This window comes from Aethalodelphis obliquidens, unplaced genomic scaffold (assembly GCF_003676395.1).
Source record: "Aethalodelphis obliquidens isolate GAN/ISIS:26980383/991018 unplaced genomic scaffold, ASM367639v1 scaffold4, whole genome shotgun sequence".
NCBI classification, from domain to species: Eukaryota; Metazoa; Chordata; class Mammalia; order Artiodactyla; family Delphinidae; genus Aethalodelphis; species Aethalodelphis obliquidens.
The window spans coordinates 19,296,111-19,314,673 of record NW_020837948.1 but is presented as its reverse complement, the minus strand read 5'-3'; the positions used below and the strand labels follow the sequence as shown (position 1 = coordinate 19,314,673).

Sequence of the window (18,563 nt, the reverse complement as noted above, 5' to 3'; positions counted from 1 at the left end):
CTCTGCCTTTCTAAGACGCCTCTCATTCCTTTTATCACCTCTGCTAATCTCGGTGCTTCTTTAGAAAAACTCAAGCCCCAGATGTTCAACAAAACCTCCCCAGATATTCTGGGCTTCATATTCTGGGCTTCAGCTCTTTCTTAGCTGAACTCTTACCACTTGAGCGTCTAATCATGACTGCTTTCCACTGCTTTTGTTTCATAAGTGTGTGGTTTCTTAACTGCATAATAAGTTCCTTTGGAGGCAGAGAATGTATCTTGTATGTCCTTTTGTATTTGGTGCTAGCATAGTGCTGAACTCATAGAAAGGATTTAGTAAATGCTTGTTACCTTGAATTATTGAATCATCTATGATATGCCACAGGAAGAGACGGCCAATAAAAGTCACATTATTTTTTCTAGTATAACTCACATATGTATATAGTATATGAAATTTAAAGGACCTTTCTGGGAAGGATCATGAATCAGGATTATTTTACAGAAAAATCTTTTTTTTTCCCTTCCTAGTATTATATTTAATGTTTGATAGAAGAATATATCTGAAAAATGACTGTTCTTTTTTTTTTTTTTTAATCCCAATGTTACTTTCTTGTCTGCTGGTACACTCACTGAAATTTTCATTATACTTTTCTCAATCAGAGGATAACATGATTGTTATGTCATTAGCGGTAGCATTTTCTGTATTCTTTTTTTTTGATATATGAGGTAAATTTAGTCTACGAACAGCAGTCACCTATCAATGAAAATTAGGAAAAGGAAAAAGGATCTTAAAAACTCTTCTCTGAGGTCAGAATTCCATTTTATTGCCTTAAAAGTATTAGACTAATATAAAGAAAAAGCTAATGATGAATTATATAGTTACAAATGAAAAGATAACCCTAGTATTTGAAGTACAGTTAGAAAAAAAATCTTACACTTTCTGTAGAACCACGACTTTCCGAGCACCCATTTCATCATTTTCATTTTACAGATGATGGAACTAAATCCCAGAAAAGCTGAGTAAGTGGCCCAAGCTTTCTCAGTGTTTGAGCCAAGAGTTAACTCAGGTGGTCTGTCTTTGAGTGCAGTACCACCAGCCTGTACCGAGGTTACTTCAGTTAAATAGCCTCCCATCTAGGCAGCAGCCTAAATGGGGTGGTAAGAGGAGGGTTGGTAGGCAAGAAACCTACCTAGTGTCACCAGGAATGGAAGAGAGCCCTGGTCATCTCACATTCTGTAGTTTAGTTATAGTTTTTGTCTGAGTTTAGAAGGAGGCCCATATATCTAAGGTTTGTTAGAAAGGTCCCAGAGCTTTTGGAACCTTATGGCATATGTGGATACTCTGTGAATCTCCTTTATTAACCTTTTAGACCCCAGAATAGCAGCTTCTGAATTCTGTCCGTAGTCACTGGTCATAACGGTGGTTTTCTCTGGAAGAATTTTTAGTAATGTTTTCTGAGCAGTTACCTGTACAGAGACCTGGGGGGTAATCTTGACATTGTTGCATCCTGGAGGAGGGGTGATGGTGGGGAGAGAAGGAAAATTAGTTGTCCCTCCACCAGATGGAAATTGCACATCTGTGGACAAGGATCCGACTTTACAGAGTTGTAAAATCACTCAAAGACTTTGCAAGCTTAGAGCCTCTTTGGAATCATAACGTGGGGAGAGTATGTTGGAAACACCCAGTTATCTTTGGTCTATTCAGAGTCTTTCACGATTTTTTCCTGCAATAGCCTGACATCACGCAGTCAGTTCATGAATGCCAGTGAAGGTTCTGCAGCAGGCTTGCTGGATGATATAGGAATGATTGTCTAAAGCATTGTAGCTTTTCTTAGTCACGTCTGTAACAAAAGCTTTTTTTTTTTTTTTTTTTTTTAAAATAGCTTACATTTATTTGGATTTCACCAGGGGAATATTAGCTCTTTAGGATATTTGAAAGATGATGCTTTTATGATCTTTATGTAATAGGTTTACCAAAGCACTCTGTCTTATTTAAATTCCAGTGATCCTAAAGAGAAAATTCAATTCGTTCATCCTTATTATCCTGAAGTTGATTGACTTGAATCATTAATGATTTAAATTTTTTTTCAGTACAAATGAAATATAGTTCAACTATATAGGAAAAATCTGGAAGTTTGTCCTGTAGGTCACTATTTAAATAGCACTGTAAAATAACTGGCTAGATATTTCACATATGCAAATTGCTCTTCCCACTCCATAGTGGGACTGATTTTTTTTAAATTAATTTTTATTGGAGTATAGTTGATTTACAATGTTGTGTTAGTTCCTGCTGTATAGCAAAGTGAATCAGTTATACGTATACATATATCCACTGATTTTTAGATTCTTTTCCCATATAGGTCATTATAGAGTATTGAGTAGAGTTCCCTGTGCTATATAGTAGGTTCTTATTAGTTATCTATTTATATATAGTAGTAGGTATATGTCAATCCCAGTCTCCCAATTTATCCCTCCCTGTCTCCCTCCCCACTTGGTAACCATAAGTTTGTTTTCTACATCTATAACTCTCTTTCTGTTATGTAAATAAGTTCCTTTGTACCATTTTTTTAGATTCCACATATAAGTGATATCATAGATATTTGTCTTTCTCCTTCTGACTTAACTTCACTCAGTATGACAATCTCTAGGTCCATCCATGTCACTGCAAATGGCATTATTTCATTCTTTTTTTATGGCTGAGTAATATTCATCACATCTTTATCCATTCATCTGTTGATGGAAAAAGCATTATTATTGTTATTTATTCCTTTTTTTAGAATCAATTGGCAGTGTAATTGAAGCTCTAAATAAAATAGATTCAGATGGAGGAGTTTCGGCAAATCATACCAGTAGTGTGACATCAACAGCTACATCAGGATTTGTAAGTGGAAGAGAAAGGCTAACACTTTGCCTTCTCTGGAGACTTTTTTCTTTTCTTTCCTTTTCTTTTATGCAAAAAATACTTTTCCAAGCTATTTATTTATTGTTAAATAGGAAAGGTGAGTGACCATAAAACTTTATAGAACATGTACTGAATGTTTATAAAATTTGAATGAACATAAGGCTAAAATATTAAATGTAACTTTTACTTTCTCTTCTTCAGTGTAATAAACAAGTGTCTTTTTTGTTTTTTGGAGCATTTTTGAAAATCGTCCTTCAGTCACTTTCTAACTCTTTAGAAAAGGATATTTAACTTAGTGCCTCTTTTGAGTCATTTCTTTTAAGGAAAAGCATTGATAGATTGTATTTTGGAAATATTTCAACATGGCTGCAAAGTAAAAAGTCTCCCATTGTGTCAGAAATTCTAGTAGAGCTGTGGTTATAGCTCTTGTGAAGTTTGCTGATTACCTATCTCCAGTACTTCTTTTTAAAAAAAAAAATTATAGTGCATAAATAATAAGAAATAAGTCATTTGACACATTCAGTTATGGTGTTTTGTGACTCAGGGGAGACATAGTGATGAAATAAACAATCTAATTGTAACCCTGAGAATATGATCAGTTTATAAATGTGATTTTACTTTAGAGTAGGGGTTGGCAAACTTTTTTGGTAAAGGGCCAGATGGTAAATATTTTAGGCTTTATGGACCACGTACTGTTTCTGACACATAATCTTCTTTTTCTTTTTTTAGACCACTCTTAAAAAAATGTAAAAACCATTTTTAATTCTCAGCTGTTGTTTGCTGACTCTTGCTTTAGAATGAAAGTGATCAAAAATTGGACATGATTCTTTTATAACCTAACATATGCTTCACAAATTAGCTAGGCATGTCATCACTAAATAGAAAAATACAATATCCAGTTAGATAAAGGACAGTCCTAGGTAGGAGCTTACAGTAAAATCTAATTATAACCAAAACCATTATGAGGGAGTCTGATTTACAAGCATTAAGCAATGTTTTGCTCATCTGTTTATACTTTTATAAAATAGATCTTATAGAGCCATTCATTATCCCTGTTTATAGTAATTTTTTTATTTTTTGTAATTTTGAGTAGCTAACAGTCACTGTATTAATAGGCTTTTCCATCATCAGAGACAGGAAAGTTGAAAATGAGATATACTATCTGTTAACAAGAAGTGGGCGAGAAAAACGTACTTATTTGTAAATGAAGTCTTTTTCCATACAATTGATTTTATTAAAAAAATATAGTGAAACAGTTATGATGATATCCTATCAGATTCACTAAAATGACATTCTATTCACAAAGCTAAGTATGTAGCAGTTAATAGTTTTGAAAAGTCAGAAATTTAAAGATTTGACAAGAATATCAGTGAAAAAATAATTTTCTACAATTGTTCCATAGGCTGGAGCTATTGGCCATAAATTTCCTCCATTTTCTTCTTCTTATACGGAACTGGACACTATTATGTACGCCCTTGGAGTGGGAGCATCAATCAAGGAGCCGAAAGATTTGAAGTTTATTTATGAAGGGAGTTCTGATTTCTCCTGTTTGCCTACCTTTGGAGTTATTCTAGCTCAGAAATCTATAATGGATGGAGGATTAGCAGAGATTCCTGGGCTTTCAGTCAACTTGGCAAAGGTATGCATAATAAGAAACCTTTATTTTGCTCTTCTTCTCTTCCTTTAAATATGATTGGTAAATGTCACATACTCTGTGTGTGTGTGTGTGTGTGTGTGTGTGTGTGTGTGTGTGGTGTCTTAATACAATAGTTTATAGTGGTTGATTCAAGAATAAAGATTTAGCATGTCTTTTAATTTTTCTTAAAAAGAAAAAAAGGGTAGAGAGTTCGTTGAAAAGGCAAGCAAAAAGAAGGCAACAGTGATTATGTACAGTCCGTAACCCTGGCATAATGTTATTAATTCTCTCTCTGCCATTACATGCTATTTGACCAAGGGTTAATAACTTCTCTAAGCTTCAGTTTCCTTATCTATAAAATGGGTATGATAATCCTTACCTGACGATAGTGATGAAGGAGCAAGAGCGAAGAATATTTGAAGCAGAGAGAACAGGTGTAAAGGGCCCCGAGGCAGGTGCATACTTACCTTGCTTTTGGTTGATACAGCTATAGAATGAGCAAGGGGGCAGCGGTAGGAGAAGAGGGCCTTGTAGTCATCATAAGAATTTCAACTCATACTCTGATTAACATGGGAGGCCATTTGTAGTGCTTTGAACTGAGGAGTGGTATGATCTGGCTGTGTTCACTCACAGGCTCAGTTTTGCTCCTCTGTGGAGAATAGATTTATGGGAGCCAAGCATGGAAGCAGGGAAACCAGTTTGGAGTTTATTATGGTAATTCCAGCACTAGTCTGGATATGCATGGAAAGAAAGAGGAGTCAAGGATGAAGGTTTTTGGTCAGGTTAACTGGGATGATATATATGCATATATACCCGTATGTTCATAATTAATTATGTACAATGTATTTAATATGTATAGTAGTTACATATGACATATTACTATGTATAATAAAATAGATATATACAATCACTTTAAGGTGGGGATGATCAGGAGTTGGTTTTGGACAGATCTGAGATGCCTATTATCCATTCAAGTGGAGATATAAAGTGGGCAGTTAAATGTGTGAGTTTAGAGTTTGCGGGGGAGGCCCTACTGGGATTTGTAGCATTTAAGTGAGATTGAAAGACATGAGACTGGGTGAAATCACCAATGTGTGAATGTAAGTAGAGAAAAAAAGCCTGAGTTTGGTGAGAGTTTGAAGAGATGAGAAGGAGTTAGCAAGAGAAACTGGGAAGGAGTGGCCGGTGAGGTATGAGGCGTATCGGGAGAATGTGGTATTTGAGAAGCAAAGTGAATAAATTGTTCCAAGAAGAAGGAGCAAACAATTGCGAGAAGCCTTTGGGGTTATTTTATTTCTTGAAGTAAGGGTCAGGCCATGAGTCCAGTTGATAACTGTTGAATCGTAGACTTTTGAACTGATTTCTGTGATTTTGACTGATTGGAGAACCCATTTACTGGAGGATCGATTAGCTCATTGCTGCTCTGAATCTATGAGAATCTACGGTTATTTTATTAAAGTATTCAATGAAGTAGGGAGGGAGGCAAGAAATAGATGACAGGCAGTTTGTTGTTTTAGTCACTGTCCCATGGTATTTGTTGCATACAGTTCTTCTGTTTGGGTAATGTCAGTACAAACAATTAAAGTAAATGTTTCAGAATTCTTCCTCAGAGTGGAAGGAGTTGGAAATTATGAATAGTGTTCAAAATCTGTCCCTGGGAATGATAGCCGTCTTGGGATTTGAATCCCAGTCTTCCTAACCTTGAGCTTCCAGGTCGTATGACAGTGAGGCAGTCCTTCATTTGTCCTCCCATCACTACCCTCACCCCTTTTCTTTTTCCCTTCTGGGTTCTGAGGAAGACTGGGAATTAAACTGTCCCATAGCAGTTGAGTGTGGTCATTCGGATATATGGGTCAGGTTTTGTTTTTACTGTCCTATAGTATTCCTACATATATTTTTATATTCTTGCTTTGATACATTGAGGTTAAGTGGCTATGAAGTTGCACAGAGTCTTTAGTATTTACTCTTACACTAAGAAAATGTTGACATTGCTTTTACTTGAATGTGGTTGTAAGATTTATATTAATGTTTTGGTTGTGTCATTTGTATGTGGCAGGTGTGACCTGAAATTACTTTTCTAGTACTGACCTATTTGTTCATTTTTATTCAGTAGATATTTACTGGATACCTGCTATGTTCCAGGCACAGTGATGAACACTGGAAATACGCCTAGTTTAGTGTCTCCATTGGCAAATAATCCACAGTTATCAGTCAACAAAAATTTATGAATGTCAAGAAAGAACACAAATGTATCTCTTCTAGAGAGCTGACAGTCTTTAGATTGGGGTACTGATTATTTCTGAATCATATAATTAAGAAGTGGGAGCCAAATTGAGACAGATAATTTGGGGGAAGTAGTCACGTGAACGTGTGGACAGTGAAATGCCACTTGTGATTAGCGGTATCCACAGAAGAAGCTGTGGAAGAAGAAAGTCTACTAATAAAATTTTGCTTACCCTAACGCAGGTTCTTCATGGGGAGCAGTACCTGGAGTTATATAAACCACTTCCCAGAGCAGGTGAGTTCTTGATCGTTTTATTTTCTGACTAACCTTCCAAACTGTGTCAATGTGTTAAACTGGCATAGAGCAACCTAAATAAACTGTAAGTTATTTATGTGCATGTCAGGCGTTAGAGTAGATTGATGTTAACTAGTACCTATTTTGGTTCCCTTAAACTTTGTCCTATTTGAATAGTCTTATTTAAGAAATTACTTCAAAATACTAAACATCTGGTCAGCAATTGAAAGGAGCATTTTCTGTGTGTGTCCTAAACTTAGTGATTGTGTATAATCAGTTATGATTCCCATGAATATGATTCTTCATTCTTTTCTCAGGTATTTGTGTTGGTACTGATTTTCATAAAGCAAACAATGTTAAAAGATACAATGTCTTGTAATTAACTTTTTTCTATTTTCTTTTAGAGTAAGTAAAACCAAGGCTGTCTTAATAATCAATTTATTTTTCTCAATAATATCTTACTTGTTCAGTAAATCTTCTCATTTTTTCACTTTACTTCGATATATTTATGTTGCTACTCTGATGTCAGAATATTAATTAAATACTGACCATGTAAGGTGGTAAAATAAAAAAAAGTCTTTTTCATTTCACATTACATAATGGTAGAGGTCAGCAAATAGCTAGAATTGTACTTTAATTTTTTTTGAGATTTTAATTAAAAAAAATTCGTATTGCTTAATGCTGAATAGTTCTGTTTCAGTGTTAGTGTTACTTGTTTCTGGTTGTTTTTGTAGTTCTTCCCTGTTTTTTTCTTCTTCTTTTAGTTTTTTCCTTTGTGGTTTCACACTTTTCTTTTGCTTATGTTCCTTTCTTTTTTGTTTTTGGGTATCTGTTGTAGATTTTTGATTTGTGGTTACCGTGGGGCTCATAGATGTTGATCTATGACTCTATTTATTTGTTTTAAACCAGGTAGTCCGTTAAGTTCAAACACATTTTAAAAGCTCTATATTTTTTTACTCGCTTCCCCCATCTGTGTTTTTGATGTCATATTCACATCTTCGTGTTTATCCCTTTACTGATTATTGTAGTTATACTTGATTTTACAATTTTTTGTTTTTTAATCTTTGTACTAGCTTATTTAAGTGGTTGAGCCTCAGCCTTCCCTATATATTTGCCTTTACTAATGGGATTTTTCCTTTTCTATAGATACTTAATTCTTGTTATAGCTTTTTCTTTTCCAGTTAGAGAAGACCCTTTAACATTTGTTTTAGGGTTGGTTTAGTATTGATGCTTATCCAAGAAGTTCTTTATCTCCCCTTCAGTTCTGAAGGATAATCTTGCTGGATAGAGTATCCTAAGTTGTAGGGTTTTCCCTTTCAGCCCTTTAAATATACCATGCCACTCCCTTCTGGCCTGCAAAGTTTCTGCAGAACAATCAGCTGATAGCCTTATGGGCATTCCCTTGTATATGCTCTTTGTTTTTCTTTTGCTGCCTCTAGAATTCTCTCTTTCAGTTTTGCCATTTTTATTATGCTATGTCTTGGTGCAGGTCTGTTTGGATTCATCTTGTTTGGGACCCTCTGTGTTTCCTGTACCTGGATATCTGTTTTCTTCTTCAGACTTGGGAAATTTTCAGCCATAATTTCATTAAATATATTTTGACCCCCTTTTCCCTTTCTTCTCCTTCTGAGACCCCTATAATGGAATGTTGGTATGCATGATGTTACCCCAAAGATCCCTTAAAATGTTCTCATCTTTTTTCTTTTTGCTGTTCTGATTGGGTGATTTCCATTTTCTATATTCCAGATCACTTATGTGTTCTTCTGTATCACCTAGTGTGCTGTTAATTCCTTTTAGTGTGTTTTTCTTTTCAATTGTTGTATTCTTCAGTTCTGATTGGTTCTTTTTAGAATCTTCTAGTTCCTTGTTAAAACTCTCACTGTATTCAGCTATTCTTTTCCCTAATTCAGTTAGCATTCTTATTACTAATGCTTTGAATTCTTTATCTGGTAAATTGTTTATTTCTATTTCATTAGTTGTTTTTTTCAGGAGTTTTCTCTTGCTCTTTCAGTGGAAACAGATTCCTCTGTCTTTTCATTTTGCTTATCTATTGAAATTTGGTGAAATAGTTACCTATGGTGGTCTTGAAGGGGCGTTCTCTTGTGGGCGTGTCCCTATACAGTCTGCGTGTTCCCAGTGGCATTGATGGGAGAGCTGGATTTGATGTGAGCACAATTTATGTCTTTTCTCAAGGTGTGCTGGCAGCTGTCATCCTGGTAGGGGGTGGGGCTGGAGATGGAGGAGTAGGGCCAAGCTAGATGTTAGGTAGAGCTTCCCCTTTGCTTAGTGCCTGTTACCCCACTATTTGGTGCGGGGGCAGGTCCCAAGTTGCTGGAGCAGAAGCCCTGAGGGTCGGGTCTGAGCTGGCTAAGTTTCCTTTAAGTGTGTGCTTTCCCCCCCTCCCAGCACTGGCACCCTTACCCTAGAGGGGAGCAGTGGTGGAGCGAGAGGGGCTGGGGTGGGTAGTCAGTGAGGGTCGGAGCATGGATTTTGTTTGGCATGGCCACCATCAGAGATCTGGAGCCCCAGTGCAGTCACCAGTAATGGCTGCCCCCTCGCCACTCAGTTGCCACTTAGGGTTTGAAGCTCCTCAGTGTCTCATGGCTGAGCCTTTTCCTCAATCACGGCAGCCCAGAGAGTGAAGCTGCAACACGAGGCAAATGGTGCTGGCGTGTTCTCTCAGCTCAGGCTGGGGACCAGGGCAGTTGTAGGCAACCAGTCAGCTACCCAAGTGGTTTCAGTCTGCCCTCTCTGCCCTGCCTCGGGAGCACGTAAGTGTTCACATGCTCCCGGAGTCCAGGCTTCCCACAGCCCTCCTGTTAATCCCACTGGCCCTCCAGCCAGCCAAGGGGACTCGTGTTCCCTCTGTTGGACACCAGGGCTGGGGTGCCCAATATGTGGCTTGAAGTGCTCACTCCCCAGGGAAGGTCTCTTCCTGTGTAATCTTTTTCCTCTGAGTCCCCTCTCAGGGGCACAGGTCCTGACCTGCTCGCTTTTCTTCCCTTTCTACCCAGTTACCTGTGGGTCTTTCTTACAGTCTTGGTTGTACAGGTCTTTCTGGTAGTCTCCACTTAATTTTCAGGGAGAATTGTTCCACGTGTAGATGTATTTTTGATGTGTTTGTCGGGGGGGGAGGTGAGTTCCGTGTTCTGCTCCACCATCTCAGTTTGAGTCTTCCGTTCAGTGTTACAGCCTAAGTTTTCACGCAGCCCTTTTTTGTCTGAGGCAGTGTGCAGTGTGTGGTCAGGTGAAGAAGTTTGGCTTTTATTTTAAAGACAATAGATAACCACTGAAGGACTGAAAGGAGAGAATTATATGATCAAACGTGGATTTTAGAAAGCATCAACTCTGGCTCATGTTTGTAATGCTTGGATTCTAAGGGAATGAGATAGAGAGAAGGAGATTTTGTAAGAGACTGTTGTAATAATCTAGGTTAGAGACCGTGGTTGATTGAATAGGATTGTGGGCATGAGGATGGATATAAGTGGAGAAATTATAGCGATATGTAGGGAGTGGGCTTGGTGTTTCATTGGATGTGGAGTTGATCACCTGAAGAGATCATCAGCAATTTGACAATTATTTATTGATTACTTCCTAACTTCTAGGCTTTCTGCTAGGGTTGTGAATAAATGGAGAATGGAAGCAAATCTGGACTCTGCCCTCATGGAGCATATAACCTAGTTGGTGGAGAGGGCAGTCAATAATCAAAAAGCCACACAAATAAATGTACACTTGCAACTATATGTGCTAAACATTACAGATGAAACATACATGATACCATTAGAACTTAAAATAGAAGGATTTGGCATAATCAGGTTGGTAATCAGGTTGACTTTGGGAAAAAATAACTTCAGACATAATAGGAGAGCAGGTTTTAAAGTTGGTCAGAGTGGACATGCAGGTACCTCGTTAGAAGTCTGTTGTGGTAGTTCAAATGAAATGATGGTAGCTTAGGCTAAGGTGGTGGTGGAGAGATGGAGAGAAGTGGGAGAAGCAGAGAGAGATTTAGGAGGTGAAAGTGACAGCAATCTAGTTATCCTTAGCGTTTCTTTTACCATCTTTCACACCCAGGCAGGTACCAAATTCTTTGATTCTCTCCCTTCAATACATTTAGAATCCTATTTCTGTCCACCTCACTTCGACCACCGTCATCTCTCACTTTCTAAGTGTTCTCTCTGCCTCCATTCTTGCTCCCTTCAGGTCTGCTCTTCTCACTGTAGCCAGAATATTATTTCCAAAATGCAAGTGTATTTGTCACTTCTCTATTAAAAACCCCAGATGGCTGTTCATAGACTTCAGGATGAAATCAGAAACTTTTCATATAATCTAGCTTCTCCCAGTCTCTGCATACTCAAGTCTTGCCACATACTTAGACACTATTTTATGAGGCAGGGGTCATGCTGAAGTTTCTGGCTTGGCAGTTGGGTGGATGGTACCATTCATTCGTATAGGGAACAAAAGAGAAAAACAGCTTGGAGAAAAAGATTATGAGTTCACTCCCAAACAATTGTTAATCCATCAAGATTTAACATTACCAGTTAAATAATGGAACAGTCCCTAAAAGAACAGAGTAGTTAGAAAGAAACACTGTCTAATTGAAGCCCGTAGAGTAGAGATTTGAGAAGGAATGGGGTAGATGGTGTTGGCTGTATGCTTAACAAGTGTTCATTGAATGATTGAAAATTGTTACTTTTTACAACCTAATTTATCAGAATTATTGATGTTTCAGATTTGGTGATTCAGGTATTCTGATTGCTTTTAATGTTTATGATTCAACATTATATTGAAAATTATTCTAAATCATGATTTTTTAGTTTTGCTGAACTTACAGTGGAAGTTATGTTAATTTCTCTCATGTCCTCATATAACTTACGGTCTTTAAAACAGTCTCCTTATTTATTTATTTACTATTTATTTATTATTTTACTTCCCATTTTAGGAAAAGTAAAATGTGAAGCAGTTGTTGCTGATGTCCTGGATAAAGGATCCGGTTTAATAATTCTTATGGATGGTAACTCATTTCTAGTTCTTATAATAATATTGTTAGATTCATAGACTTTGTATGTAATACAATACTTTATCACAGAAGTTGATGAATAAGTTTCTGTTTATCTTCCAATTGTGAGAAAGCAAGATTAGTGTTCTAAAAATTCACAAGCTTTTTTAGAAAATAAGGGAGGAGGGGGTGGTCCAGAGAGTGGGACATTTCAGGGGATTTGTAACAACATAACCAAAGCACAGAGGTGAGAAATGTGGCTGGTATAGCAAGCATAGAGGAGAATTATGCTTCCTAGATTATGTTTTTGGCAGGAATGAATACATAGACTGCCCTCAGTTGATAATTAGGCTATGTTGTAGATACTCTTTTCTATGTTAGCTCTTTGGAACTTGGAACATATTTGAGCCCTGAATCATTCTTACAAATTGTAGTTAGGTTCTTAACCTTGCACATTCAAACCTGTTGAACTTATAATGTGGTTTAAACACCATAGCCACATTTTATTTGCAGTGGAAAAAAAGATTATAGTAGTTTAATGAATGTTGAAATACTAGTATTTAAACATAAGCTAAAGATACATTGCTTAGAATTTATTTGTTTTAAAGTTTAAGAACAATAGAAATAGATAAGCATTATAAAAAATTTTGGAAATAGCAGTGGAAAGTTTAATATTGTCTGGTATTTGGAATATAGGCTTTATCATTTTTGTTCTAAATATACAGGAGGTTATACTGAATATGTTGTTTTGGAACTTGCCTTGTTTTTACTTAATAATATATTGAGAACATTTTTAATGCTCTTAAATATTTTTCTACTACATTGTTTTTGTTAACTCATAGTTTACAAAGTAAACTATGTATTTCATCATAGACACGTAGAACATGTGTCTGTTCTCTCTCTTTCCCTCTTCCTCCTTATCCCTCTTCTTTCTTTTTTAAGATTTTTGTATTTTCTAACCATTTCAAATATTGGCTAACATTTGGCTGCAACTCACCCAGTTTTCTTTTAGTCTTCTCACCATTCTACCAAATGTCTACCACAAAAAAGTTCTGCAGTAACCTTAGCTTTAATTTTTACTCTTCTTTCTTGATCTACTCCATTTATTTAGCTATAGCTTAGTAATGGATAATAATGTATTAGAATTTGTAGATAAAATATAGATGGAATTAGATATCCAATTTTCTGTGTAATAAGGGTAAAAGTCTTATTTTAAATACAAATCACCATGACTTCCATTATTTTTTGTTATAATTATAGTTTTCCTTATTATACAATTCAAAATCATATTCCTAGTTTTATAGTGCTGGTGATTTAGGTGATGCTCAAACTGTCACCAGGAAAGTAGTCAGTAGAAAGAGGGACAGCTGTCTTTCATTCATTACTTGCTTACTTATTCACTAACTTGCTCAATCACATCGTTTGTTCATTGATTTACTAATTAATTTAATACCTATTTATTAGGTGCCTTTTCTGTCCCAGTTACTGTTCTAATTGCTGGGAATATGATGGTGAGCAAAAAAGCCATGATCCTGCCCTCCTGAAGCTTATACCTTCATTCTCACTTATTTCTTCTTTTACATTCCAGGCTCTATTGAGGACTTCAGCAGAATGTTTGAAAATTTGGGAGTGTGGTTATCTGTATTCTATTTTAATTTTTAAATTTTATTGAATTTTAGTGGATTTACAATGTTGTGTTAAATTCTGCTGTACAGCAAAGTGATTTAGTTATACATATATACATTCTTTTTCATATTCTTTTCCATTATGGCTTATCACAGGATATTGAATATAGTTCCATGTGCAATACAGTAGGACCTTGTTGTTTATCCATCCTATATATAATAGTTTCCATCTGCTAATCCGAAACTCCCAATCCATCCCTCCACCACCTTCCTTTCCCCTAGGCAACCACAAGTCTGTTCTCTATATCTCTGAGTCTATTCCTGTTTTGTAGATATGTTCATTTGTGTCATATTTTAGATTCCACATATAAGTGATATATGGTATTTTTCTCTTTCTGACTTCTCTTGGTATGATAATCTCTAGGTGCATCCGTGTTGCTGCAAATGGCATTATTTCAGTCTTTTTTATGGCTGAGTAATATTCCAGTGTGTGTGTGTGTGTGTGTGTGTGTGTGTGTGTGTGTGTGTGTGTGTGTGTATCACATCTTCTTTATCCATCTGTTGATGGACTTTTAGGTTGTTTCCATGTCTTGGCTATTGTAAATAGTGTTGCTATGAACATAGGGGTGCATGCATCTTTTTGAATTATAGTTTTGTCTGGATATATGCCTAGGAGCGGGATTGCTGGATCATATGGCAATTCTATTTTTAGTTTTTTGAGGAACCTCCATAGTGGCTGTACCGATTTACATTCCTACCAACAGTGTAGGAGAGTTCCCTTTTCTCCACACCCTCTCCAGCATTTGTTATTTGTAGACTTTTTAATGTTGGTCATTCTGACCAGTATGAGGTGGTACCTCATTGTAGTTTTGATTTGCATTCCTCTAATAATTAGCGATGATGAGCATCTTTTCATGTGCGTTAGTCTGCATTTTGTAGTGGAATTGTTTGAAAGGTTTGAGAAGGAGAGAATTGAAATACGAAAGGCAGTTGGGGAACTTTAAGAAGAGGTGAGATGAACTGCTGTTTCATAGTCAAGAAAGGATTTGTCAAGATCCTCTTCTCTCTGCCTTCCAGAGACTGGTAGTGAGTGATTAAAATGAGTGCTCTGTATCCCAAACCTGGGTGTCTTTAAATTGCAAAGCCTTTTAGTAATTGGATTTTGTTTCTGAAACTTTTCAAAGGATTGTTGATCATATATTGGGTAACTAGTTATGTCTTTTGGTAATAACCTCTTTTCTTTTTTTCTTTCATTTACTTTTCAGTCTACTCTTATTCTGGGGAGGAACTTATATGTTATAATCAGTTCTCCATCTTTGTTGTTGGCTCTGGAGGCTTTGGTGGAAAACGGATGTCAGACAAAGCTAAGGTAGGCTATGACTTCATAAGCGAGATACATGTGTCGTTAAGGATCCTTATCTGTATTTTGAACTTACCATATGTGTAATTTCATAGAGTAGGGCTTCAGTAGTCCACACTTCTTTGAATCAGAATGTGTTCCTTGGATTTGAAATGCTGTTTATATTTGTATATTTTAATATATAACATATGTTATATATAGAAAAGTCTGGCTGACGTAAGTGTAATGTAGCTGAGGTAACTATGGGAATATCTTTGCTTTCTTATGCAAACTTTGCCTGCATCCAAAACTCTTTAGAAAAACCTAACACATACAAGTGATCCTTGTATAAATGCAAATCATCATTCATTAAATGACTTGAGCATTTCTCTTGTATAAAACAATTCTAGTTACTCTTTAGTTCTCAAATTCTATCCAAAAACATATTTTTTTTCCTAAAAATATTTTGTAAATTGGATTTTACATCAATTTAACCTAGCTTTTACCTCTGCCCTCAGTTCCCAGAATAGGGCTGCACTGTCTTCCTAGGAGGACCAGCCCACTCATTTTTCCTATTACCTCCACACCAGCTCCCCAGCCCCAGCTTGTGTTGCAGAAGCTCAATTCCAGGTAAAAGTGGCTGAGAGTTACGGGGCTGTCTTCCTTCACCCCGCCCCTACTTGTAGGGTGGAGACTGTGTTCCACCGTGGCAGGCTGAGAACACGAGGGCCCTGATAACTCTTGCCCAGCCTGCTCATAGGGTTGTGGTCCCCTGCTACTAGAGGCAAGCTGAGAAGACCAGAAGCTCCTCCCTTGCCTAGGACTCTTCTTGTAAAGTGAGGATGTCACTTGGAGAGAAGTGGGCCACGATGCTTGCCCTCATGTCCGTTGCAGTGGTGCAGAGGTTTGGCCTGGGGGGCAAGGCAGGCTGTAATAATATAGAGAGCTCTGAAGCTCTTCCCACGGAAACTGACTCATTTTGGTACCAAGTATTTGGAAGCTCAAAAGTAAGGATGGTTTCAAAAACAGTGTTACTTTAGTGATAATCAAGAGGAGGCTGGTAGCTCCATGAAAGCAGTAAACTAAACTAGTCCAACTAGAAATTTGCTAGAGAGAACCATGGGAAGACAGCTAAGAAGAGTCATCATGGGATCATAACAAACCTCAAAGACTGGCCTCAAAGACTACACCTCCAAAAAGGCCTGACTTTAATTGGATCAGATTGTGGAACAATTTATGCCCCAGGGCACTGTTGAAAATAATAGAACAGTCATCTGTCAATTTGTGAAGCTGAACAGCTGGACAGACAGTTTAACAGAGAGATCAGGGAGAGATCTGCTAAAACCACTGTCATCCATCCCAGGCTGACTGTGCTTGCCCAAGGCTGTACCCTCTGAGGAGCAACATCAGAGTCTGCACACTGTGGGGGAAATGTACTTAAGTAGTCTAGCCAAGTCACTAAACAAATAAACAAGTTAACAATAACAACAAGCCCTGGAAGGGGAAAGGGGTCTCAGTATCCAGAGTTGCTGCAATATGTTATCTAAAGTATCCAGTTATCAACAAAAATTAAAAGATCTGAAAGAAATAAAAGAGTATGACCCATATATACGAAAAAACAAAACAAAACAGGCAACAGAGATTGCTTTTGAGAAGACTTAATAGGAAAAGATTTCAAAGCATTTATTGTAAATATAGTCAAAGAACTAAAGGAAACCATGCTTAAAGAAGTAAAGTGTGTAAAGAAATAAAGTATGATGACAATGTCTCATCAAATAGAGAAAAATTGGGGAATTCCCCAGTGGTCCAGTGGTTAGCACTCCGCACTTCCACTGCAGGGGGCACGGGTTCAGTCCCTGGTCGGGGAACTAAGATCCTGCAAGATGCGTGTTGTGGCTCAGAAAAAAAAAAAAGAGAGAAAGAAATCAATAAATAGAAATTATATAAAAAAAGAACCAAATAGAAGTAGTTCTGGAACTGAAAGTACAATAACTGAAATGAAGAATTTACTAGAGGGTCTCAACAGTAGATTTGAAGTGGCAGAATTAAAATCAAAAAGCTTGAAGATCGATCAATCTATTTCTGTCTGAAGAACAGAAAGAAAAAAGGTGAAGAAAAAGAATGAAGAGGCTCAGAGAAATGTGAAATACCATTAAGTACACCAGCTTTTATGTAATGGGCATACCAGAAAGAGAGGAGAGAGAAAGAAGCAGAAAATATAATTGAAGGAACAATGGCATTGATGAAAAACGTTGATCTACACATCCAAGAAGCTCAACTGCTCCAATTAGGATATAAATGCAAAAAGGAAAATCTAAATAGACATTTCTCCAAAGAAGACATATAGATGGCCAAAAAGCACATGAAAACATGCTCAACATCACTAATTATTAGAGAAATGCAAATCAAAACTATGAGTATCACCTCACACTGGTTAGAATGGCCATCATCAAAAAATCTACAAACAATGAATGCTGGAGAGGGTGTGGAGAAAAGGGAACCCTTTTGCACTGTTGGTGGGAATGTAAATTGATACAGCCACTACGAAGAACAGTATGGAGGTTCCTTAAGAAACTAAAAATAGAGTTAGCATATGATCCAGCAGTCCCACTACTGGGCATACATCTGGAGAAAACCATGCACCCCAATGTTCATAGCAGCACTGTTTACAATAGCCAGGACATGGAGGCAACCTAAATGTCCATCAGCAGAGGAATGGGGGCTTCCCTGGTGGTGCAGTGGTTAAGAATCCACCTGCCAGTTCAGGGGACACAGGTTCAAGTCCTGGTCCGGGAAGATCCCACATGCCGTGAAGCAACTAAGCCCATGCAGCACAACTACTGAGTCTGTGCTCTAGCACCCACGAGCCACAACTACTGAGCCTGCGGGCCACAACTACTGAAGCCTGCATGCCTAGAGCCTGTGCTCCACAACAAGAAAAGACACCGCAATGAGAAGCCTGCACACTGCAATGAAGAGTAGCCCCCGCTCACTGCAACTAGAGAAAGCCTGCACACAGCAACAAAGATCCAACACAGCCAAAAATAAATAAATAAATAAATAAATAAATTTATTAAAAAAAAAGATTTATGCACTTAAAAAAGAAAAGAGGAATGGATAAAGAAGATGTGGTACATATATACAATGGAATATTACTCAGCCATAAAGAAGAATGAAATAATGCCATTTGCAGGAACATGGATGGACCTAGAGACTGCCATACTGAGTGAAGTAAGTCAGATAAAGACAAATATCATATGATATCACTTACATGCAGAATCTGAAAAAAAAACGATACAAATGAACTTCTTTACAAAACAGAAATAGAGCCACAGATGTAGAAAACAAACTTATAGTTACCAGGGGGGAAATGGTGGGGGAGTGATAATTTGGGAGATTGGAATTGACATATACATACTACTATATATAAAACAGATAACTAATAAGGACTTAACTATATAGCACAGGGAACTCTACTCAATACTCTGTAAGGACCTATATGGGAAAAGAATCTAAAAAAGGGTGGAGATATATGTGTGTATATGTGTATATGTATATGTGTGTGTATA

The 18,563-nt window shown here is 37.1% G+C and overlaps 1 protein-coding gene across 5 annotated transcripts in view; it reads left to right on the top strand.

Annotated features, from left to right (window-relative positions):
• HSD17B4 (hydroxysteroid 17-beta dehydrogenase 4) overlaps window positions 1–18,563 on the top strand; it is a 91,454-nt gene that overhangs the window by 33,433 nt on the left and 39,458 nt on the right. For all 5 annotated transcript variants that reach the window (XR_003431240.1, XR_003431244.1, XM_027099513.1 and 2 more), the window contains exons 12-16: window positions 2,756–2,859; window positions 4,283–4,519; window positions 6,983–7,034; window positions 11,974–12,045; window positions 14,921–15,024. Coding sequence is in view for 3 of the 5 variants with exons in the window: in XM_027099513.1 (XP_026955314.1) it covers window positions 2,756–2,859; window positions 4,283–4,519; window positions 6,983–7,034; window positions 11,974–12,045; window positions 14,921–15,024 (569 nt within the window). In the remaining 2 variants the exon portion in view is untranslated. The remainder of the gene's footprint in view (window positions 1–2,755; window positions 2,860–4,282; window positions 4,520–6,982; window positions 7,035–11,973; window positions 12,046–14,920; window positions 15,025–18,563) is intronic.